This window comes from Pagrus pagrus (assembly GCF_965226575.1).
Source record: "Pagrus pagrus genome assembly, chromosome: 8".
Lineage (NCBI taxonomy): Eukaryota > Metazoa > Chordata > Actinopteri > Spariformes > Sparidae > Pagrus > Pagrus pagrus.
In genome coordinates this window covers 8443391-8470195 of record NC_140192.1, presented here as the reverse complement: position 1 = coordinate 8470195, position 26805 = coordinate 8443391, and the positions used below count along the sequence as shown (strand labels likewise).

The following is a 26805-nucleotide window of genomic DNA, read 5'->3' as shown; positions in this document are numbered from 1 at the left end:
GAGTTAAATATTGTAAAAATTACTATTATCTATTTCTCCCTAACTAGAAAATCCAGAATCTATGAAAATGCAAATAAGTTCAGAAGGTTTTTTTTATTATAATTAATAGATAGATGATGTTTCCTTCGCCACTGGAAAGTCTCTTCTCAGCGTATGTGCAGCAGAACTCGTCATGTTGTCACAAAATTCTCAAAAGCTGTATTCAGATATAAGGTGAACACAGAGAAACGTTGCCCTTTCAGCAAATGAATGTGAAAACACACACTCCAGGCGTCAAACATAGCGCCATTAAGAAGGAAAAAAAGAAACATTATTTGATTTTAAAATAGTATGATGTACAGCCATGATCTGACACTTGGGAAATGAGCTTAACTCACATTGAGCATATTTTCAATAGCTGAATAATAAAATAAATGAAAAGTGGTATTGAAGTCTGAGATAATAACAGCGTATACATCTATACATGAAATATTAACTCCAAACCATTATGTCTGCTCATTGAGCTGGAATAAACAGGGAGAGCTTGAGGCAAATGATATTTTAATGTGACTATTTCAACCATTACACACCCTTCAGCCTGCAAGCTAAAAGTGGTCCCATTAGTGGATTAATAGAGCAAAGTAAACAGAATAATTTCTCTCGTAAAATGATCAATTCAGCTTATAAACTATATCAAGGAATGCTGCCACAATGTCTTCAGAAATCGAATATTTGTGTCCAACTAAGTAAATAAAAACTTCTATATTATAATATGGAACTTAGAAAATGAAGCCATTTTTTCATGCCATAACCATGTTTTTGACTTACATGAGTTAAGGATTGATTATCCAAACTGGAACCAATTATTTTTATTCACACCAACCATTACTAAAGGGCTTATCTAAGAACTAATGAAATTTCAGACACAAGTGCAAAAGCCACCCACAGACATTCTCCTACGCCTGTCCAATCTTTGTCTTGATGTCATGATGTCACTTTCAAGATCCCTTGGACCCACTCCAACCAGGGTGCCATGTACCCCCTTTGAATCCACAGCAGTGTAGTTTCGCAACCAGTGCCATTTTTCCACTAGCACTTTTGGCCATGCAGACTCAAACAAGGCTTCGCTAATTTGCTTTTCCATCACAAGTTTTACTGCGCCATGCCGCCCTAAAATCGATACTGAACTCGTCTGTGCAGGAAACCTGAGAGAAAGATGTTTTTAAGTCGTGTTCAGCCATCAGTACTTTTGTAGCCTCTAACTGAATCTCTTTAGCTTCTCTTGTCCTGTTTGTTCTTTCAGTCATCTGCTGTGTTTTACTGTTTCAAGGTGTTCACTTTCAGCTGTTTTGGGAGTCATGTTTAGTCTCTGCTGTTGAAAATGCAACGTTTCCTGTAATGCTGCTTCACAACAAAAGCTTTTAAATGACTAAATAACAGAGGGATTTTAAGTTATAGTTAATGAAATGTGTTTGTAACTGAATTAGCGGAGCCATTTTGTTAGTGGTGATTCTTCGATAGTACTGCCGGGATTGGGACACGCGCCTCATTGGTTTAAGACATACCTTCAAGCAGGTAGCCCAGTTGTTGTGGAAATGCAAAATCCCCGCCACGCTGGGCGTCCGCACCAAGTCAAACAGAGTAGATGTAATGGAAAAATGGCACAGGTGCTCCATTGCTCAGAGTTTTGATGTGTCCCTCCGCTTTGAACTGTCCTTTTAAAATCTCTTTCTTAACAGTAACAACTTGCTTTACCATTATTCGCCAAAACATTTACTGCCATTTTTTCAACAGACCATGATTGGCAAAACAGGAAGTACTCAGAATCTGCAGCTGGAGTTCAAAGGACTTGGATATTTTATGCAAATGATTCCATTAACTCTGAGCCATGGAGGCGCCAAAAACCTTTTCGAGACAGGCACTTAAGATTTCGTTTTAAACCACAGAGATTTAGACTACATTAAATCACCAGTTTCATGGAGTTGGACTTTCTTCACACTGAGTGTGGAAGAAGAGCTAATACAGAACTCCTGACTCTTTGAACCGAGACAAGGCTTAAGGCACTTTCAATCTTCACGGCCATCCACATTTTGCACACTGTGATTGGAGTCATTTTCAACTCAAAAACACCAGCGGGAAAAAATACCAGCTTTTCCAAAATATGAGAGGTTCTATAGCAGCCACAGCTGAGATAACGTAAGACTCACCATCACTTCCATGTTATGTTGTGGCTCTTGAAATCCATGGACTGTTAACTTGCGAAGAACTGAGAGAGGCAGAGAGAAGAAAAAAAAGAAAATCTGTACACAGGACATTTTTGACACCCTATATATAAAATAACAATAATAATAAAAATAATAATAAAAATACACTTTATTTATATAGCACCTTACTTAACAAAGTTGCAAAGTGAGGCAAGGAAGATTAAATAACAAAAGTTAAGAAGATCAATTAAACATACAATAGGATGCATTTTCAGTAACATTGCTGGTTTGACTTCTCCTGCCATTTGCTTTTCTGCTTTGAAACATCTTTAGTTGTTGTTGTCGCATCTGCTGTCAGTTGTCGCATCTTCCATTTCTTGAAGAGCAGCAGTTTATATCTTTTTTATCTTTATCTTTTTTATCTTCTGTGCTTTAGTCGGCCTTGGCTGCAGTACTTGTTGCACCAGCACTTATTTAAGTTGTTTTGCTTTTTAAAAAACTGTCCGAGAGATGTCTACTTTGCCCCCACCATTTCAGAGTGGTGTGAACTGCTGTCTGGAGTATGTGATTTTTGAATCTCGTGCTACTCTTCAGGCCCACCTGAAGTTTTTTTTTTTCTTTTTTCCCCAAGCAGAAATCACTGACAGTGCACTGGGGAGCATTGGGATGAAACACAACTGTGGTGAGAACTTAAACACTATGTGAATCAGTCAATGTGTTAACAGTGGGGGCAAAACCAAACCTTTGTATAATAAAAGTATATTATAAAAGTATGTCATATTCAAGGCGTCTTGGCAACGGTAACACTTTATATTAGGGAACACATATTAACGAACTAGTTTCTTATTAGCATGCATATTAGTAGCATATTGGCTGTTTTTAAGCCATTATGAATCACTTACTAATGCCTTATTCTGCATGATCATATTCTGCAACTACTAGACCATTAACTACTGTGAGAGATAGTGAGTTAGGGAGTTGCTGTAAACCACTTAATAAGAATAAGCTAATAAGAAACTAGTTCATGGTTAATAAATGTTCCCCAATATAAAGTGTTACCGTGAATTTATTTATTTGACATGTCTCCCAGTGGACATTTTGGTCGTTGATATTTTTATCTTCCAGACAACTACATGCAATTCCGGCAAAATAGTTGGCATACACCCGGTAACTTAAAGGAGCACTATGTTGTTTTGGAGAAGAAACCGAAAAAAGAATGATCTGCATTTACTGATTTTTTTTTTGCCTAAACAAACTAAATAAACAAACAAACTTTGTTTTCATGACTGAATAAACAAACTGAACTTAAAAGGACAACGCAATGTCATGCAGTTTTTTTTTTTGTTTGTTCGTTTGGTAGACCCTGCCACCTTTCTAGCTTCAAGCAGTGTTCTGGGGACGTTATTTTTCCTCTGAGAACAGAGGAAGTTATGGGAAAAACTAATATTTCTGAGTTTGTATTATTACCTCATTCATATTGCATGATTAAAATTCTGAGTTTTAATTTTTTCTCCAAAACTACAGTGCCCCTTTAAACCCTACTCCTCTGAAGTGGTATTTCAGTACAATATTTCCAGAAGGTCACAACTTGTCTGCTTCATAAAGTTTTTGTCAATAGGTGGAATCTTGATAATTCACATCACATTATGTAATATAATGCCATGATTTACTTACCATTTTGCATTAATAGATCACTGTTCTGCTTTGCATGACAGCGCAGTTGTGTCGTCTTTGTATGGGCATGTGTAATCAAGCGTGTGTGCAAGTGTTGATACCTTTAAGGGAGAGCAGCGTCCTCTCCAGTGAGCTGAGCGCTGCAGCCTCATCTCTGGCGTAGATCTGCTGGAGGAAGCAGTCGGTGTGATGGCTCCACAGGGAGCATGCAAAGCTGTAGATGCCTGACGCCAGCTGCCGACATACACAAACAGTACAGTCAATCACACACAGATACAATTATTCTGGATCAGTGATCATATTCAGCAACAGTTATTTAAGGGGATTCTTATGAACACATGGAATTTATCACAAATGTGTCTTCACACCAGACTTGCATGTGTGCCTGCTACACTGATGATGTTACAAATACGAAAAATATACACAACACAGAACGAATACACAGTGAGCAAAGAGGGACCTCTGAGTCACAGGTCTAATTTAGCTCTAATAGAACTTCCTATTACAGTCACCACCATAACATTATTTGAGCTCAAACCAATTTAAATTTTTTCAATGAAAGCATTCTCCTGTCGAGGCAAAACAAGACCATCAAAAGGTAGACAAAAGTACTCTCAGTTCCATCAGCTGTGTAGTGTATCGTCTGGCCCAGTAGCCCAGACAATATAACAAATCTGCCGCGGCACAATAATGAGCTTTGGATTATTCTTTGGTTGGTGTTTTCATAAAAAGAATAAACAGAACAGAAAAGAGGAAAACATCACATCCCTGGAACTATTCAAACATAGCGGCTCAATACGCAATTCACTGTGACTATGATTCAGGAAAACAACACACTCAGATATTCTTACACTGTTAAATGTTGAAAAGACATTTCTCTTGCTGAAATTAGTCTGTGGAGAGTTTCATGGAGAACACAAAATCTCAAAGACAGGAACTGAACAACTCATCGGCTCATGAACTATGTGTGGTCTGTAACACTGAAGTGTCAAGTGGGAGTAATCTGAGAACCAGTGCTTCAGTTGGTGGTGATGTATGCCTGCTGAAAGTGAAATCCCTACTTTGACAGCACAGCAGAGGCTTTGATAGATTCTTTACAGAAAACTGCAAGACTGGCACGTTTCCACTTTGGAGAGGTTTCTCGAGAGCTGTTCCACAGATCCCACACTAATCCAACGCAATGAACCTGAAAATGATTTAGGAAATAATCTCAAATTCTTCTAACGACTTCTTCACCCTTGGCGTTCTGTTTTCAGACAATCAACTGATATATGTGACGTATGTGTTTTAACACTTTTCTGTTGGATCTAAGGTCATTTTTAGTGTATTCCACATGGATATGCCTAAAAATGATAAACTGATGGTCAGTACACCACCTATTGATGTGGAAGGAGATTTAATCAGTCCACAGAGTCCAGGTTCAGCTCCATTGTATCGACATTCTTGTGCACAAAACAGTATCTGCATGTTATGTACATTCCTATTCTAAACAAATGCAAAAAGAACAGAACAATATCCCAAGGTGCATTAAATAATGAGTCTGTATAAACCTGAAGTCTGACATAAGTGCAATTTCTGAATTAGCCATCACTTCCATTATGCTTCTTTCACACCATTCAGAAATTGCCAGACTTTCACACACTAGAGAGAGAGGAATGAAGTAAATATATTACATTATGGTCGAGTGCCACGGTCATTTAACAGTAAAAGAAAAGATTTCATCTCAGTAATTTAGTCTAATATAACCTGTAACCCTTTCCCATCCAGCAAATAATCAAACAATATTTGGATTATTGGTTTAAACACTTGATAACTGAAGTGAAAAGATAACATTTATAGGTGCCATTATTAAAACAACTGCCACAATCAGACTTCTCAAATCTAAACCTGAACATGGAAAGACACAAGTACTTATTACAAGTCAGCAGCCAATGCTGAACCAACCAACCGCACCTGATGTTTGCTAGCCAGCACAAAACAGACCATAACACAATAGGTGTGTTTTTCACATGATCAAATACAAGACTTGATCGGCATAGCTGAAGGTGAGGTTTTTCTGCACTTGGTGCAATTTTCAGTGGCACACTGCACTTGAAAACATTGTGAAACAGCACCACAAGAGCTGAAACGTACCTGAAAAAGCAAACCAAACGCAAACTATTGGAGTTCTCTCACAACATCTCCATAGCTACTTCCTACAAGTGAACTGACCGCCTTAAACCACCCCTTTGATAATGAAGACATTGTTATATTTTTTAACAATTCAGCCAGATAGAGGAAGCATTTGGTTATCTAGCTGGCTGACTGAATCTGGGAAACATCAGAATTTCAGTTAATGACTTTGGTGAATTGTTGCTAAATCATTCGAGAGAATTCAGATGCATCCAAAAATCAATTATTTTTCCCACCCATGTGGTGAGAGAGAGAGAGTGTGTGTGTGTGTGTGTGTGTGTGTGTGTGTGTGTGTGTGTGTGTGTGTGTGTGTGTGTGTGTGTGTGTGTGTGTGTGTGTGTGTGTGTGTGTATGGATTGTCTGCTCCTTTCTACGAGTGCAGACAGAGGACAATAGAAAGGCCAATTTCAATAAAAGCAAACAATTTCCTCCATTTGTGGGCAGATTCTCTATTCCAGCAGGAAGAGTTACAAACCAAAGCCATCCAAGAAAAGTGCAGTTCATTTCACTTGAAAATCTGTTTATGAGTACCCATCCTTTGGGATATTGCTCCTCGATTGCTATTCAAAAGCACAAAGCCAGATGCTGGTTATCACCCACCCCGTTCATCTCCAAACTCATTGCACATTTGAGAGTCGCAAACAAGCTCTACACTGCAGTAGCTGTACAACAATGCAGTGTCTTTACAGGTGCCCTGCAATGTTTTAAATATGTGAGCTGAAATGTTCCTGTAAAAAGCATGAAAAAAGTGGTTACCCCAGACAACCTCTGGACAACCTTTAAGAAAAAGCAATTTGTATGAAATTGAGTATCACCTTATTAGAGAAAACATTCTGCAGTGTATTATTACCGGAAAAAAACTTTTTTTTAAAGAATGCAGTCTCCTCAGAGCTCTCGGTCGATGATTAAAAAATACAACTGCTGTGTTCCAAAAGCAAAAGCACAAATACATTTTTGGTAGATTCTGTGTGTGCGTGTTTGTGTAGGTGGAAGTATTTCTATTAATCCAGTTCGGGCAAAAATATACCCTGTTGCTGCATCCCTCTCAGTGTAGTTTCAAATTTAGTAAAGTAACAAAAAAACATGGGTCTTACAATGTGCCTGCCTGCACATATGATGCCCCAGCCTCTGGGAAACCCCAGGTAATTCAGTACCTATGTACAGTTGATGAATGACAGCTACTGACATCAACCAGCCTGTTGGGATCATGCTTGACATACCTGTGTTGAGATCCACTTTGACATGCATGCCTTTGAGTTATATTCACTTTGATATGTCATGTCGTCTTTCATGCTACTGTCTGGGGCAATATTGTCCACAGCTCAACTCTACCACTGAGACTGAACGGTCCTGTTTGGTGACGCTGTGGGTCTATTACTCAATAACAATAATTTCAATTGAATGACTGCATTGTGAAACATTGCCATTCACGCATGGCCTATTTAGCACTGTGCCGTTTTTCTCAAGTACTGACTACGCGTGGTGCCTGTTCATGGATCAATTTTCAAGATGAATGGTTTTTATATTATTGTTTTGGTCCCTCGCTTATTCTCCACTTGTTCTTCATATCATGCGGGGAGGAAAACGGTTCTAAATCTCTGCGAATTTTGCTATGTCATGTTTATTTTTCTAGCCAGGATTTAATTTTTTTTTTTTATAAAAGATAAAAGGCAGCAGTTCCCTCCTGACTGTCTCCACTTCTTTCTAAAACGTACATGCTTTTTCTGACGCACATTTCGAAACATTGGGAGGCGGAAATCACTTCTCAAAGTGTCCCAGATTCTGTCCTCCTTCTCCTTGAATACAGCTTTTAACTTTATCAGCTTTTTCTTCACTACTCCGTAACTTCTTCTAAGATTATCCCTTCTGTGATCAGCAGCCTCTAATTACTTCAAACACTTTGCCTACTAGGGCTGGGCTGACAGATGATGGTATTGTACCGGGAGCCAGGTTTTTTTTGTTGAGTAAGAGAAGTTGGAGGTTGTTGTCAGAACGACAGTGGGAAGGGGCAGCATCTACAGTGTGTAGCTGCTGAAGATTTTCCCTCAGCTTTTCTGCTTTGGGACATCTCTCCTGACTCCTGAACTTCGCCAACAACCCTATCTCCCGCACACCCTGCCTCTGTGTCACCCTCACTTTCCTGTGTCTCCCGCTATCGATTTAGCTCTGTGTCTGGATTCCGATTCAATATATGGGCTGGCTGACATTATTGGCCGACATTGGCCGATCACTGATATATCAATATCAGGGTTTATGTTGACCTATATGCGCCAATACGGGAACTTTTTAGAGATTATAGTGCAGAAAAATATGCTAAATTAGCAGTGACATTTACTGTTTCAGACGACCGCATGTCATTGTAAACAAGAACTTTTTTTGCTAATCTGTAAAATATCCTGCCTCCGTTACATCTCTGTGTCACAAGTGTTTGATAACCACATATGAGGAATCATTGCAACCAATGTGTGTATATATATCAGCTGATATATCGAGATCAGACTTTTAACTCCCTAGTATGAGATTTGGCACCAGCCCTAAATATCAAGCACTGACCGGGGTCTAGTCTGAATCCCAACAAGTGGGCCAAAAAGAGCTTTTTGATGTACTGTTGTCGATGCATCATCTCCCATGATGCAGTCAACATGGTCTACAAACTATTTTAGCGGGGCGAAGGACTGGAGAGAAGTGCACACACTCATCGAGTACAAGAAGACACGCTCCAACACCCCCACACACACGACAACAGTACTCATGTTCACATTATGTCCGTACTAAATAGAGTGAGAAAAAGAATAGAGTAAACATAGTGGGTAAAAGAGATACTCGGCTGTGAATAAATACCAAAGGTAACTTTCAGGAAACCAGTGAATAATCATTGTTCAAAATGTACAACTCACGACAAAACTTCAGCTGGTTCAGAGTTCTCTTAGGTAATGAAAAGAATGGAGCTTATGTGGGGTCATCGTAAGTTTTTGTCCCTGCTGTTAAGCCTTTGATTTGACAATCAGGTGTGGTATTAGAGATGGTGAACAGAGCCTCACAACAAGACAGAGATGGGACAGAGATGGGACAGAGATGGGTGTTGCGGTGTGCACGAATAACCAATATGTAAAATACATACAGCTACAGAATCTGAGGTCATTCAAGGTTCAGCAGCAGTGAAGATGTTCTACAGTCAGACTCCACATTAAAAAACACTTAGAGGGTGAAGCATGCCACAGGAACTAAAATTAACGGTGTTACATTGTCCTTTTGTCTAGTCACCTCTTCACAATGCATGGTGTGTGTGTGTGTATATGTGTGTGTGGCCACAGAGCCACTTGTCATGTCGTGCCAGGGGAGAGAAAGCATCGCACGGGCCATTTAGCGTCAAAGTCATCAGTGCATCATTTAAAAACCGCACTGTTAAATGGGGCTCAGACTGCTTTTGTTCCTCGTATTGCCTAAGGGCACACATTTTGGCACCGAGGCTGCCTCTGCACTACGTCCAACTATTTGGTCTCAGTCACTGCCTCTGATGTCCACTGGTATGTCTCTGTCACTCTCTTTCTCCCTCTGTTGGTCTGTTTGATCATCTTACTCCTTTAAACCGCTTCTCTTCACTTTCTGCTTAAGTTGTGTGTTCTTTAAAATGGCAAAAAAAGAGCAATTTCCTCTGATTCACTGCTTCTTTGAAAGAAACATTAACTCACACAAACAACCCTCCCTCAAACGCTTAAACACAACTACCAACACAGACAAATCTATTCCCAAACACATCAATCATGTTCGCATCATGCATGAAAACAGACACACATGCATGCACAGAGACTCTGGCTGTCATAAATCTCAGCTTGTCTCATATAGTAGCTAAACAGCATCTCCTTCAGGCTAAATATGTAACTGAAAAATCTGCAATGTTTAAGGTGATCTTAGTATTCATTTATTCACATTGAGAGTGAAAAAGAAGAGAAAAAGAAAAAGAAGTAAAAGAAAAAAGTAACATGACAATGTCAGAGGGCAGAACTCAAGAAAAAGAAGAGGGTGACAAACTACAAAAGCAGCAGTGGACAGAGTTCGAGTTTTGTTTTTCTTTACTTGCTGACCTAAAGTGACCTATATTCAGGTGTTTACAGCTACTGCCTCAAGTGCAGCGGACAAAAACCCAGGGAAGGATAGTGAATGACCAAGAATTAACAAGCAGTAAGATTAAGAAAACAATGTTTGTGAGAATAGTGACAAACAACTGACAAGTGGCTTAAACTATGGACTTACATCCTGGAAAAGCCGTCTGTCCTGCGCCAGTCGTTTGGACGCTAGGGTTTTGGTGACATGATAGAAGGTTAGCAGCGCTCTGTGCTGCTGCAGGCCATCCTGACCCTTCACGGACTCGAGCAGAATGGGAATGAGCTCTGGCCATTGCCTGGGGCAGTCCAGACGGGCCACCTTGGCTATCAGTACTGCAATCTGGGTTGCTATCTGTTGGAAAAACACAGAGAGAAAAGAAAAATGACCAGAGGCACAGCAGAAGGTGGTTATGCCAAATGAATTAAACTACATCACTTAAGAAAACAGTGCAATGTATAATTTAGAGTTGTTTGGACCACCTATAACTGCCCAAATATTTTTTAAGCTCACCAGATCTAGGATCCACATCAAATTTTACTTGCACATACAAACCAGCCACCTAAATACAACTAATTCTTTTCAACAAGATCCATTCATTATTCATGAGAAATTACGAAAATGTTGAAAAAAGGCCTTTCTGACAAGCAGACAATATGTCCTGGATCCGTCCTTTTATCCATTAGTTAATGGGGTCTATTCTGGGCCGAGACCCATCCTCAATCCAAGTTGTGTGGAAATGCATTCAGTAGTTTTTGTGTAATCCTGCTAACAAACCGACCATCCAAAAACAAACAGACATGGGTGAAAACATAATTTAACGTAATAACAGGCAAAATGTTGATGGCCCTGTTTATAGGGGTTGTAGTAAAAAGTCTATGACATAGACATTTTCTGTGATTGCAGTTTAATCTTTAATTCTAAAAACTTTTTAGTCTATTCAAGTTTTACTTGTATTATTAGTATTCATATTACAAAGATTAAAGTGGCTATGGGCACACGTTAGCTTTTAGCTTTTTAAGCCCCCTTATAATTATACAGTACAATACACAATCAGTTAGAAACAAGAGAATGAGAACTGATTGCACTGTCGAAAGAATGTGTGCTTTAATAACACACAGTGTGCCTTAAGCAATCTAATGCAAATTTAATTTTCAAGTATCAATAAGCCATTATGTTTTCTAAGAAAGCCACATGAGGTCATTCAATTTGCTTGGATTACAGAATGTATAAATGCAAACTTTCCCAACAACAGTGGCACACTCACAACTGCAAGCACAACCCCTTCTGGTGCTTTGGTTTGGGAAGGACAGGCTGTGACTGGTGAGACATATGGTGTTTAAATGGCATTCATTGCTTGCCATATGGACACCGTCAGTCCTGATGTTGGAGGGCTCTCCCTTAGGGAAATACAAGCTGTAGAAAACAGGATGGATGGCCACCTTTCAAGGCCACCTTCCATTACCCCTCTGACAGATGTAAAACACACCGCTTGATCCCTGGATTATTTGTTTGTTGCAGCATTCCCTGAAGAACTGTAAAAAGGATGGCTTATCAACAGACTTTCTGACCCTGGCATAAAGTCCACATATGCAAAATCATTGTCTTTAATCATCCTTTCTAACCTTCCTTTTTATAGATGTTAATTGCTTACGCCTATTTAGAGCATCTTGGGCACACAGACATGGATATTACCTGTTGAAATAATATCCTCTCACTACATGTTGAAATAAAAGTTATCACTAGAGCTGTTCATTCATGTAATTAAAAGACGTTTTACAGTATGTTTATTACCATAATCACTATTGTCTTCCTCTGGAACTTTGAATGTACAGTTTATTGTTATTTTTCCTAAATTCTTGCACTTTATCTCCTGAAGACATGAACAAAAGCTGTGATTTGTCACTGTTGTGATGAGAACTATTTGTTTAGATGGAACAGCTGGTCCAATCTAACTTAGTCGAGATGCTATTAGGAAAATCATAACAGTTTTGGTCTCAACAGGTGGCGGAAATACATTGGCAGTTTTGAAAACGCTGCCAATATATTTCACATCAGCTGCCTTTACACCACTTCCTTAATGAGAACAACCGGGCTTCTAAAGGTGTTTTCTCTCTCATCCCTCATTCCTTGAATTCAAAAAAGGCAATATAGGAAACAAAATCTGGTGAAAGTCTTTTTTCTGAGTCTGTTTGACCAAATTATACAAACAATGACAAACATTCAAAGAAGTTTGACATGTCAAAATAAGTGATGTCAGAATAAGTGGAGTGAAATTCTCTCAAATATTTTCAATATTTTGTCTGATAACAAACTTTTTTGTATGTTCTTTCTACTTTCCAGGCGCCCAATGAAGTACATGAATGACTCAGCAGCAATTTGAAACTTTCTGAAAGAAGGTACTTCATCGTGTAAACGTCATGTCGTCTATTGTTATGGTGCAATGCAATGCAGCTTTTCATCTCTAAAGACAGAGGTCAGATGCCATATGCTGTTCAAATTGTAAATTGATTTGGGGCAATATAAATAAAATTAACTTGACAAGACTGAAACTTTAATGGCAACAATTGCAGATCTAGTGTTCATTACGATTGATAACCCATTTCAAGCAAATTTAAAAAGACTCTGCAAGTAGATTTTCATATTATTATGCATTCATTACAGTGCAATACAGTAATACAAAAGTTAATTAAATGTGAAATGGACTATAAAAAGATTCAAAAGTGGTATAATGATTTAAATCAATTTTTTGTACATTATACAGTATGTAATCTTAATCAAAATCTGGAAATGGCACTCCCCATTTTTCCCACTAACCTGATTAACGGGCTCATTGAAGTTTGTGATAAGACCAGCACGCAATGACGTCTTCTCCTCTTCTGATAAAGCACTGTGAACAAAGCAACCAGAAAGAAGTTCAGAGAGGGGGGTCAAGAGAGAGTGAAGAAGAGCAGTAGTAACACAAAATATGTACTTACTAAAGAAAAAAATCAACAGAAAACAGTTCACATGCCATCACACACATCTCTAAATAATTATGTTCACATTAACTGGTCTGGAATGATGGGCACCAAATAAGAGTAAAACACACTTTTCAAGCACTGCCTGTCTGATTAGTTTGTTTGATTATTCAACTGTGCACCACTTGGGGCAGCTTTATTTAATGGGTTTTCAGATTTTTTTTCCCCACAAAGGGACAGAGAAAAACAAGATATAAGGAAACACAGACAACTGTATAAGGATGCAGGAAGACACTTGCAAATTCATGACAGAGAAAAAAGAAAAAAAAAAACACAGGGCAGAGGTTTTAAACCGGGGCCCTCTTTCTGCAGAGCAAGAGTGCCACTGAGCCATCATGTCGCATTATTGTGAGAGGGTGCCCATCAAGCCTTATAATTTCATTTCAAATTCTGCACATGCAAACTTCCAGCTTTAATATGGTGAAGATGTGAATATGACATCACTCTGCCAAGTTGTTATGGGATCAATTAAATCCCTGCATAACACTCTATAGAGCAGGACCTGCCAGCTGCCTGATTTAATCAGTAAGCTTTGGATAAACTCCCTGCTCTCCTCCAACTCTCATCTTGTCGCCTGCAACATGACTGTAAGTTTTTGCAACCAGTGTAAGGGCTGTGTTGAAGGAGTAGCAGAGTAAATCTGTGATTTTTTTTTTTTTTACCCTAATTTACCCTGTTCTGTCTAATTCAACTGCAGCCGAAGCTAGATGGAGTGGGAGAGTGTTTGATGTGAGGAATGAATCACGCTGTAACCTTGGGCAGAGAGAAGAGATATGGGTGGTAGACAAATTATTAGGGGGGAGAGTGTGAATTAGTGAAACAAGATTTACAACAGACATATTTTGAGAATCTGGGAGTGAGGCAAGCTTAAAAGAAATATGGATGGGAGATTAAAAGATATATTAACACATGCCAGCGGGTGTCTGAGCCTTGTTTTGTGTTTATAAGCAAAAGGAACCAGAAAATCTCATGACTGGGGGAAAATAAAGAAAATCAAGACAGGCACAGAGACGAATCAAAGAGAGAAAAGCTATCCTGACATATGAGATGGAAAAGAGCAAAATCCCATTTTTACTAAATACAAATGCACAGCATTATATTTCATCTTAATCCAAGGCAGGGTGTCTAAATGTTTTTGATCATCAGAGCCAGGTTTATTTTTAGCAAAACAGTTTAAAATATAACAACCTGTGGTGCTCACATTAAAGTGTGTATTTTCTGTTGTATATTCACAGCTTTTTTCAGGTCATTCTAAGCAATGCAAAGGAAAGTATCTAAAACCCCTTTCAAGGAAAAGGCATCTCAGCAAACAGGAATGAGCATGCTTGTCAGCTTTTTGACAGAATTATGCAAATGCATGCATTCTGGACGTGGCTTATATAAACTTGTGGTGTCTGGTAAGCCTGTGTGGGCTGGGCATGTTTGTACGCATGACACATTGACAAAAACACTCAAATGTCAAACTATGGCACTGAGTTGGAAAACACACTGTTGTCGAGTTGCGGAGATGTGCCACATTAGTCAAATCCAAGGCGTATGCCCCTTAAGATTAACTGCAATCAAGTGCAACAACACCACAATACACACTTCCTAAGTCAACATGTCTTAAACAACTACACATTGCCCTATTGCACATAGGTCTCATAAATCCTCGGTTACAGGATATTTGTTCTGGTTGCGTTAGATCCGAACTGTGAAAATCAGATACTTGCTGACCTGAGAATGACATTTAAAAACCAACACTCTCTTTAAAAGTTTGCCTACATAATGTTGCTCTAATTGTCCACCTTAATGCACACACATCCACTTGTCTCGCCTTTCTGTTTGTCTCTATGGCATACAACTCACATAGCAGTAATAAGCAAATCAAGCCATGTAAGTTTTGGCTTCCTTTCTCTTTCTGTATTGGCTTTATTAGATTATTTAGACTGAATCACAGTGTTTACAATAACTTCTGGGTAAAAGAGCCCCTAAACATGCAATGTAATTTTCTATTTTCCTGATGTTATTTCCAAGTGTATACAGCTAATTCATCTAAAATGCATGTGTGATGGTCTCGTATCTCATTAATAAAAACACTTTCACCATGCATACCATGCAAATCAATCGCCAGTAGTACACCCAGAAGTGACTGTTGTTAGCACAACATCACAGTGATTTGGTCTAAATTAAATTCCAGTCTCATAATTCCAGCATTGTGGACAACTGGCACACCCGAGTACAGTCCTGGTCTGGATAGCATTAATACAAAGCTATGAGAGGGAGTTTTTTCAATTTATCAAAAAATTACATTTCTGACAGAAGACCTTTTGACTTGTCACAGCATAAAAAGCAAAGGTGGAACTACTACTATAACATTAATTATAGCTCGATTACTCTTAAGTGACTCAGTCAGCCATGCCAGTGAAGCAGCAAGCACAATACTGCAACATAATTCTCTTGAGACATCATCTACATTTGGCTAGTTTCTCACAGAAATTAAAGAAAAAACAAAACAAATGCACTTATAATAATGTAAAGAATATTTCAGCATGTAAGACCAACATTATCTTATGGTTTAAATCAGCGTTCTTCAATCCTGGTCATCGGGGGCCCCTGCCCCAACACACCTAATTCAAATGATCAGCTCATAATGCCACTCTTCTGAAGCCTGATAACGACCCATTCATTTGAATCAGGTGTGTTGGGGCAGGGAAACATCAAAAACTTGAAGAACTAGATTGAAGAGACCAAGATTGAAGAACTGTTTTTTTATTTAATAACAAAACTGACTTCAGCTGGAGTACATACTGTAAATCACAGTGATAATAAATAACAGAGTGAAAATGCTATGTATTCTGACCTATGCTTTGTATAGTGACACCACATGCATTGTGCTTCCCACGCAATGTTCAAATCCTGGATCAATGACAAAGGACCGAAGCTAATCAGATAAATAATCCAAGGGCCAAAACCTCCTGCACAGCACTCTGGCAAATTAAATTCAGTTTACTGTACTACTGACAGGAGTGGAACAACTTTAAACAAAGGAGAAAACTTTAGAAAGAAAGTACAGAATAGCAATAATTTGAAGTGGTCGAAGAGTGGCCGCAGAGTGCTGAGGCAGGACTGATTACCTCCGGCCAACCTGCAGATTTAAGAGCAAGTGTTCAATTCAAATCTAACAAAAGCCAGCTAGTCAAGTACCCAAAGACCGACTGTAGGCTTTGAATACTCAAAGCTGATCCACCAGACACAGAGAGACACAAAAGGATAAACTGAGTATAAAATCAGAGCACAATGAATATGAATAATCAGGATGAAAGGTAGAAAGAGGAAAGCTGTGAAAAGTCGTGGAGACAGAACTACAGACGTAAGCTATTACTGGTAAAAGAAAACACAATGGGGGAAAATGAAGGCAAATATCTGTGACAGAAAAGGCTAAAAAAACTGGCAGAGAGATTAAGACTGATGAATAGAGACCGTAAGGAGGAGAGAATGAAGACAAGCAGTGGAAGGGAGAAGAAGGAAAATAAAGAAAAAAATGAGACGCTGACAGCAATAGGGAACAAGAAAGAGGAGCAGGCACTTACTGAGGCGCTACTCTCCTCCAGTATCTGTCAATGCCATTTTTGAAGTACAGCACAGCCAGCCACCTGACGTTCACATCCAGCATGTGGTTATTGAAGATATTCTATGGGGGGAAAGAACACATACATGCTTAGCTAACATTGTTTTTTTTAAATTCGACTTAGTAATACCAGGCAATTTAAAGACCGACTCAGTTTGATGATGTGTGACAGCTCAGACTAGATGAAAGAAAAAGGACAAGTCCAACCAAACTGAAGATAGTGGTGCAGAGCCATAATGGTATGCGCTGGCATTGTGATATATGCAAGTGTATAAGTGTCTGAGTTGTACACACTAATGCACTTTTATTTCTTCAAAGTGCTAAAAAGTCTGAGTGTGTAAAGGTAGCCATAACTCTAGAAGATCTGTCTGCGTGCTGTCATGGCATTCTCCTATTCACCATAAAGACAGGAGCTCTAAAGAGAGCAGTACAGTATTATCAGGGATCAGAATTTTGGCTGTAGGGCTGCAACTAACAATAATTTTAACTTTCGAGTAATCTGACGATCATTTTCACTATTAATCTACAAATGTCAGAAATTCTGAAAAGTGCTCATCACAGTGCCCCTCCTCAGAGTCGAAAGTGACGTCTTTAACTTGCTTGTTGTATTCAATCATCAGTCAGAAAAAGTTTCTTCTTGAAACTTATCGATTATTAAAATAGCTGGTAATTAATTTTTTGAAATTGATTAAGTGCTGAAGCTCTTCTTGCCTCTTACTTTTCAGGATTAGGAGATGTAGGGAAACATGAGTTAACAAATGGTTCATAACATCCTTCTGTTGTATCAAGGGAATAGAAGACTATTAGCAGGGCTGCACAGCGCAACTACTGCATTGAATCTGAAAGTTTAATTCTGCCCACTCCACTTTTTAAACTTTTATAAGATGCATCAGTGCAACTTGATTTTTGCTGGCCTGGCTGACATTTGATTTATCGATGCTGTCCCTGCTGTACTGTCTTTGTAGTGATGTACAGAGACATAACTCTCCTGAATTAAAGGAGACAGGGTACACTGCACGCCTTTGGCTTAATTGATATGGACCATGGCAGCACAGGCTAAATTAAAGCAATAACTTTTTGTGTCTCCAATAACACCAAGCCCCACCATAAATGTTTTATAAATGGCTATGGGACATAGTAATGACAAAAGTGTTAATAGCGAAACATAAAATAGTTCACATAAATGGATTTTCCATTAATGGAGCATGATTAACCCCCAAAGTTTACAAGGTGTCAGTGAGTAAGCTGTGGGCTAAGATTTAAACCCCATTTATTTAGCCTGTTTGATCACATTTTTGGCAAATTAGCTATTCACATTTCCTGTTTGTAATGTACTCATTAGTGAACAGAAAACTGACTCACTTCGACACCGAAGAAAACTTGCGGACATGGTGATTCTTAGGAAAGTGCTGGAGTTTTAAGGAGTATCATTCAGACTTAATGGACATTTATTCGCGATAATAACATCCTCCAAGAGTGTAAGTCGCATGAATTATGTCTTTGTGTTCAGATTTGACAGAGTTATGCTTCCGAGTAAGATATTGTGGCACACATTGCAGCAACTGGGTGGTAAGGGTTTATTTTGTCACAGCAGTAGCTCCAACTGCTGATCGTGTCTACATAGTAAATCTGATTTTAAAGAGAGAGAAAAGATGGTAGAGTATAAACAGAAGATTTAAATGCCTCCAAATCCTGAAATGTTACTATTAATTTTATACTATCTTTGTTTCAAGATTTGACTTTCTCTCATTCTTGTTGAAAGAGAGAATCTCTTCCTAACTGGATTTCACATATAATAAAAATCTGCTTCTCTGTGTTAACAGTTCATCTGGAATCACTTGCTGTCATACTTATCTTGGGATTCAGCTACATTTTTATCCTAATCTGACCTCAAGGCAGGCACAAAAACTTACACAAGGTTACTTATATTGTTTATTTTAAAATGCAGATACTGTGTGAAGATTAGATGGTGCACAAGACAAGACAGACAAATTAAATGCTACACAAGCCACATCAGTTTTATTGAAAAATGTGTCATCTAGGACATACGTTGACTTAAACAGAACATTATATGGCCTGTAACCTCTAAAATCTTTTTTTTTTTTTTAAAGAAAATAATATATTTTTGGAGAACAGAATAAGCCTTTGTGCTTGGCTAGACAGAACACACCCTAGGCCAATTTTTCTACTGAATGCACATGAAACTGAAATTCATCTTCCAATTTAACCCTGGCTGAGATGGAGAAGCAAGCCTATTTTCTGAAAGTGTTTTTTTTTTTTGGATCAACATAGGCTTTGTGATAATATGTACCACCAAAAGTTAAGTGCTGGTCAGGGCATAAAGGATGACCACAGACTAAGCTTTGTTGAATTCTTCAATATTGAACAAGATCAAGCGTAATTAAAACATGAACAAAAGTGAAAAAATGTTAATTTAACTATTAAATGGAGGTTTTTGTATTCCTTTAACACCAATACCTCTGTCTGTTTCCATACCTTTCACAATCTTGTGATTTGTTGTTGCTCTCAATCTGTGACTGTGCAGATTTAAAGATATTCTCCTTCTGTTAAGAACTGATCAACAAAGAAATACCCCACAATAGTTGTTTAATTTACAGGGATGCAAACACATGGATGGTGAATGTGACAGCGTAATATCATTCAGCCAAGATACACTCAGATATACTTGAATAGACTCGGATCATAATATACAAACACGAATTGTTAGTTTGTCCCCATCTTATCCATACTCTAATGGACCTGGTTATTTATCAATACTCTAACAGTTTCTTTTTCATTCCAAAAGAAATTATGTTTTTTTAATAATCTTTTTTTTTAAAGAATACATTCAGAAAAGGTTTTAACAGGATTTTGATTTTAAATAAAACTAGATATCGTTTCAAGAGGGGCAACAGTAAAGTTTACAACAGCAAAGTCCCTGTATACACTCAATAAGGCCTCACTGGAAACTAATCTAAAATGTCAGTAAAGTAAATTCTACTGCTGTCATCAAAATGCAATGTGAACTTTAGAAAGAATGAAGAACACAGACATCAGTCAGTATCAGTCTTTCACCCTGTCCTCAGTCCGTCTCCCACTGCTGATGTAATTCACTGCCTGCAGATAAGTTACAGCTTGTCCAGAAAAGAGGGGCTGGTTTGGAGGAGGGGGACTGCCGTCAGCCAGTAGTTAGGTTTACAAGAATTGGCAAATTTTAAGATTTCTAGCAACCTAAGATAAATAGACTACATACAGACAGATTCCATTTTAGATTGTTCATAAAACTTTGCGATTGGCTTGACAAGCGCGCTGTGGTTGTGTAAAATAACTACAGACAAAGCAGATGGAAATATCGCTTCTAGCTTTTGTACTTCAGTTGTCAAGTAACCCAATCTGAGGTGAAAAGGTAACATTAGCCAACAAGCAGGTTGTTTACATCCCTGATTTTAAGACATGTAAAAATTCAGATTAGCACACAAACCCGACAACGCCCTGATTTTTTGTAAAATACACTGATTTTATGATCTCTTTTCATTGCAGTTTGAATAGTTTCCAATCCGGCAGATTTATTCAAATTATTTGGTATCATCCCTCACCAGAAGGACAGAGTAGAAGCCTGGCTGGGTCTCCCACTGTCGGAGCTGCTCCTCCGCAGGCTTCAGCACAGATGTGTCCTGACTGGTAGCCTGGGTTAAGGCTTGCAGCACCACTGAACTGGCACCGTCCATATCCATAGTTGGATATATCTGCAGGGGGAATATGAGAGAAGAAGACAAGAGAAGAGTTTCACTGCACTTCTTGTGAAAAGTTCTGGCTGAGGAACAAAATTTAAACTAGTTTCACCTTAGGGGAAAACGGCATAATAAAACCTCAACTGAAAGCAGCGGCAGTCAAATTACATCTACAAAAAAATGTCAGAACAAGGAATAGTCTTTTTTGCTTTGTCTGGCTTTATCCATCCCCCCCAATTTTATTATAGATCAAGCAGTGCCAAAATCACTGTCAAACACAGTGAGAAAGAAACAAATCCCTCTGAATAAAGAAAAGCACACCGGCAGTCTTCTCTACTATGAGAAGAGGTGCTCTATGTCCCAGATACTATTCAAGCACCCCAGCTTCAAAGGTCCAAAGGTGTTTTTCAGTTTCAAAAGGGAGTACCTAAGTCAGTCAGCCTCTGTGCCTTACAGAAAGGATTGTCACATAGAATAATAAACCTTTGCCTAACTAGGGATTATGAATCCTTCCTCATGAGGTCCACATTTCCAAAGGAGTTTGTCAAAAATAGTTTATGAGAAAATATTACATGGTTGATCATTTCCGTCTACCACAAAACATACCCCACGTCTCTTCTTCTTCAGCTTTGAGAACATTCCCAATTGTTTCAGAGAATATCTCTGACAAGCATGAAATGATACATTTAGAAAACTACAAATACATGTCAGTCAGTCAACTGAGCATGTTGTGATAGTACAGTCAGAAGCTATAAGAAGCAGTTCTTTCCAGATATAAAATTCTTAAAAAACACTTTTCTTTAAACAAAACAGTCAGATTATCTCAGTAAACATGCAATTATCCTGAAAACGTGACTGTCTGAAGAAACTGTCATACGTGGAACCAGCAGAGGTAGTGTGGTGGAGTTGTCAAAACACATGGGGAAAAATACTGAGCAAGGCTGCCATCTACAGCCCAGAAACAAATACCCAGCACCACGCTCCATTGTGTGCTTCTGTAAATGGCATGTGAATTATGGTCATTGCCACACAACAATACAGTGGGAGTGCTTTGGCCACACTAGTGTCACATAACAGAGACTGATTCTTTTCATAAAGAGTCCATGAATTGTTAATTCAGTTAACAAATCTATAAGGAAGGGGTGAAGGGGTTAGACTGTTGCAACTGCAAACCACAACACAGCAGTGATTGCAGTTATTACACATGCACACTATTTAGGAAGGAACGGGTGTCCCTGTTATGTTTCTGCACATGTAAACAAAATATCCTGCTTTCAGAGATTGGATAAGCACTTATCCAAGTTTTGAGATGCCAAAATATGCTTTGAGAACCTGGATAGAAGCCGAGATACTGTGGTATGTAAACACCTCCTCCAGGTTTTTGAAGTCTCTGCCATGTGGGCAGATGCATCATCAACTCAAGTTACGTATTCATTAGTCTGTCAGTAAAACAAAAATAGCATATGATGCAATCGTCATCTGCATGTCATTCTCATCTTCCATTACTGGTGATCAAATGGTTATGTGCGGTAGAGATAGGTATAACTGCACCGGTCAAGAGAGCCTGAAACCAAACTGTGCTCATTCTTCAAACTCCGCTGGCACAGAAATGAGAGGCTTGATGTAGAGCTGGCAAATTCAATTCTCCCTGTGGAATTGATACTTTGCAAGGTATCGTCTCAAAGTTAGAAATTCCAGTATCGTAACAGTGTTACTGATGACAATGATTGAGGTTGGGACTGAAACAAAAACTGTTGCTTTGCCTCACTTTGAGTAAAATCCCATAGGCTTTGACTTTGTGCATTTTTAGTGTTGTAACTGGGAAACAGAGCATGCGTGTCATCATAGAAATAGATCACAAGGAGCCTGTCTGCGGGGCAGTAGCCTACAGTGTTAGCGAGTCTGATGTGGAAGTTTAAGCTGATTAAAATGCTAAAGCATCCAAAACCATTACTTTTATGATTGATTTTTAAGTACATTTAATAGCAAATACTTGTGTGTGAGATCAAGTCTTCTTGATTTGTCTTCAGGCTTAACCTTATTAAACATTGATCAATATTTTAAAATAAGTTTGCTTCAAATTATGCTCTTGCAACTCCTTTAAGTTTGTATTCAACATGAAAATACCTTAAGATCTCAATTAAAGGTACTGAAAAGAAACACACAAAGCAGTTTATTATTTTTGACCAGGAGAAAAATGAAGCTTGGTCTGTGGAATTTTTCATCTACTAGTCCCCTTTGGTCTGTGAGTCAAAAAGACCATTTCAGACACTGGTTGATTAGAATTCCATTGCCAGAGTTATGAATGAACCTTCGAAGCCACAAATTATTCAGTACAATCCTGGAGCTAAACTGCATTTTAGGGATGTTAATGATTAATGATTAAATGATAAATCAGCGTTAAGAATTTGATCAAAAGTTATGAACCGATAATCAGAGATGGGCACAGATGCATCAGAAAGCTTGTTACAAATAAGGAATAATTTGCTTATCAATTATACTAAAATAAAATCCAAAGTACTGAGTATGAGAAAATGTGTTAAAAAATAAACTGATATTATTACATTTTAGCCATTTAGTCATGTCTGTCAGGCCAGTTGTTGAATAGCAACATGAAATTAGTCATAATTTTGTGTTATTAAAGTAACGTTGTGTTACTTTATTGGTTCTTTTAGCAGCTAATATCGCCTACTCTGATTTTGCATAGATCAAGTCTACACTTCAGTCAAATGAAAAACATCCAACATGTTTCATATATTATAAATGATTAAATGATAATCGATTGTTATGGCAGCCAACTATCAATTAAAGAAGTTGCTTAAAGAAGTTCCTTCGGCATTGCTTCACTAATGGCTAGTCGCTAAGCTGCATTTCTTGAATAATAGCTGGGAGCTAAACAGCATTTCTTGAATAAAGGCTGGGAGCTAAACTTTATTGCTGGCTTAACTTTGTATGAGGAAGCAGCTGAAAGCGTATGAAGTGGAAAGTGGGAAATTAGCTTATTAATACAAATGGGTTCAGATCAGATTTGTGTTTCAAGACTTCACCAACCTTTGGTTGCTGAGGTAATGACGTAGGAGTCAGTAACTACATACTCTGATGACTTTCCGATGCAAAAACATGAGACATTTCAGCACTAAATTAATCTCAGAACATTCTCTCCAGAAAGGCAACAAAGTAAAATATAAATTGTGTGATGCTAAACTTCAGTTGAATAGTAACACTAACACTATGTTGTATCATATTAAGAAAGAGCACTGGGCTGTCATTTCTAAGAAGGGCTCACAACCAAAGATTATGTCTCTGCTAGCCAGGGGAAGAAAGTGTGAGGCGCATTTGTCTCAGGCCATCACCCCAGTGCTTTGCTCAATAATTAAGATAGATACCCTGCCAATAAGTATGGTAAAGGTCGAGGTATTTCAAAAGCTGGTTTGGTACCTCAAGCCCGAGAGCATTTTGCCATCAAGAGTTATTGTGACTTAAAGTGAAAAACACTGTGAGGAGAAGAGGGATGGGCTAAAAGTCCAGCTAAACAGGGCAGACTAGCTCTGACCATAAAATACTGGAAACAAACACAAACAAAAGCTATACCACAACTAGATTAACTGTCACTTTATCAATGTTGACTAGGTGATAAAGTCCAGTGTGCGCCTCACTCAGAACCTCTCTGCCGTGCATACAAGTGACAACCTCGCTGACAAGCTCAGTGAATCAATAGAAATCCAGACCAAAAGGTCCACCTCTTATATTACGTGTCATTTTGACTTGAGCTTTACTTTTCTCGTAAATTAAACAGTAAGCTAACCATTATTTGGGTCATACTATGTATACTAATTTGATTGTATAATAATTTACATATGCGTCGCATGATGCTGATTTGAAATTGATGGCGGACCACTCCAGTACCTGGATTGAAGGGTTGCCAAGGAGTGTCAACCTTACCACTCTCCTGTCACAGTGGTATGGTAAACATCATAAACCTTCAAGCACCTATTGGCCGACCAGAGTTATTTATGAACCTTTGTTTGACTAGTTTATTAGTGAACTCGCCTGTCACAAGCTGCACCACCGACCATCACAGGTAAATTCTCAACTTGTGGGAAAAACTGCTTTCTATAATCAACCTGGACTAAATCTAAATATGGCAAAAAGAAAAATTTGGGCTGGCAGTCTGAACAAGGCCTAAGTCCTGCCTGTGTATGTGTGTCTGTCAAACTACTACTACTATTAGGGCATCTCTGTTTCCAGCTGTCATCAAAGGATGCCATGGTGATGGTAACTGCTCGAAACAGTAACAGCTACTTTTCTAGCTTCTCCAGCTGCCTCTTCATACAGTTATGCCAGCAATGCAGTTTAGCTCCCAGCTTTTAGTGAAGAAATGCAGGTGGCTTGTTGTTGCACTATATTTTGCATCCTTCAGCAGCACTGCCACTTCTCCAACTGTTCATATTCCTTCCTACACTTTTTCATGAATTCTCTTCCTTTTATCTACTCATTTATACTTTCAGCAAAAGCTGCATTCAAACCTAATGTTCCACATCCTTGTGCATAATGATCATTATTCAACTTTTAAACCCTGCAATGCAATTTAGCGTCGGCCTTTCCAACATCCAGGATTTGCACTGACATTTCCTCAGAAACTGCTTTGTCTGGTTTACACATATCTTCCTACTGTGACATAAAATGTCCTCTGTAAAAAAGATTTCATAACGCCAGATTCTATATAGACTGCTGTTTAATTAAAGCCCATCATGTCACACCTGTGCACGTCATTCACCTTACACACTGTATTAAACAGGTGAGAAATGCATGCACTCTCATCATGTATGCTAAGAATCATATCAAGAAACTTGCTTGTTGTCATACTACTATAGGCTATTTGCAGAGCAGTTATGTAAACTGTGTAACAGGTAGCTTGTCAACATGACGCTAACCGTTTAGTAAGGTTGTGTCGTAGCTAACGTTAGCCATTACACCTGTGCGGACGAACCTCTGAAGTCAACACGGCTCACTGAGGGGCTTATCCAGCGTTAGCCAGCTAAGTGTCTGGCGTTTTGCATATGCGATGTCCTCTGCCGCTAGCTAGCTTAGTTGTCAAATGTTGGCTGAGTGAACAAGAAAGGCAGCTGCAACATAAACATCCTCTGACGTTCATAAACGCTAAACGTTTAAAGCTTTAGCTCTGCCAACAAAAACTTAACTCACAATGCGGCTAGAGATTGATTTGACTGAAGCCAAGTTATCATCTGCCTGGCCCTATTAGAAAATACAGTTTTGTGCATTCACGGGCCTCTGTCGCAGCATAGGACCGTTGTTAAGGTAAAGATTTTAACATCTTGGTTATCAGATCTGATCAGAGACGTGCGTCGAAGTGGGTTAGCTTGTTTTGGAAACGCAAAGGAGGACCAAAACATGCTCAATGGTAAAGGGTCGGAAGGGAGCAGCAGCTTTACCATGACATTAACATGAGTTTCGTAGCCCAGGTTGCTTTAGTAGCGCTCTCTGCCCCTGTCATCCACTATGAAATTAAGACAACAGCCCATTCACTCGTGAAACGGGCGACACTGACTTTCCCAAGCGTGCACACCCCAAACACCAAAGCTAACTTTGGGCTAGCCAGCGAGCTAAACTTATCCAACATGGAACCAAGGGCCGACAACGTCCGTCACGCCAAATAACCTCTTCGTTCAGGCAAATGTCTCAGAAGAGAAACCTCAAACCGGACTCACCTTAAAGACTGACGGTAGAAAAGCAGAGTCTGTGCTTGTAACAGTGGCTGCTGAAGCTCCACCACTGGTAATGTAATGAGAGATGGAAACACACGCTTGTAGGAATGGCGCGAGCCACACAGCAGGCGCGCGCTGATGACGTATGAGGTTTGGCAGAATTCATCATCGTCATGAATGAACGCAGCCAGCTGCTGCTGCTGCTGCAGATGTGCAGGTGCCATCACTCCTTCATCTCATCAGCATTGTTTGGACTTATTTTAATCCGTTTTCTTTTTATCATAGCCCTATTTTCTTTTTACTAAATTCTATAAAGATTTTTATTTACATTTTACTGTTGTTGTTGTTGTTGTTGTTGTTGTTGTTGTTGTTGTTGTTGTTGTTGTTGTTGTTGTCAACTGTTTTAGTCAAGTTGTACGTGCAATGTTATATTTTCTTTTTCTCATGACTTTTATTGCATGTTTTATCTTTTATTCTTTATCTTGTATTATTTTATCGGTTAAGTTTGTTTGATTGATTGATTGATTGATTGATTGATTGATTGATTGATGTCTTTTGGAATACATTACACTAGCCTTACTTTTT

At 38.7% G+C, this 26805-nt stretch overlaps 1 protein-coding gene across 1 annotated transcript in view; it reads right to left on the bottom strand.

Annotated features, from left to right (window-relative positions):
* The window catches only part of ipo11 (importin 11), a 117925-nt gene extending 91596 nt beyond the window's left edge, over nucleotides 1–26329 (bottom strand). The window contains exons 1-7 of the mRNA XM_084359230.1: nucleotides 26224–26329; nucleotides 20360–20509; nucleotides 16726–16826; nucleotides 12951–13023; nucleotides 10284–10487; nucleotides 3959–4091; nucleotides 2187–2245 (exon numbers count right to left, since the gene is read on the bottom strand). Of these exons, the coding sequence (XP_084215356.1) occupies nucleotides 2187–2245; nucleotides 3959–4091; nucleotides 10284–10487; nucleotides 12951–13023; nucleotides 16726–16826; nucleotides 20360–20497 (708 nt within the window). The 5' untranslated portion in view covers nucleotides 20498–20509; nucleotides 26224–26329. The remainder of the gene's footprint in view (nucleotides 1–2186; nucleotides 2246–3958; nucleotides 4092–10283; nucleotides 10488–12950; nucleotides 13024–16725; nucleotides 16827–20359; nucleotides 20510–26223) is intronic.
* Nucleotides 26330–26805: the final 476 nt, after the last annotated feature.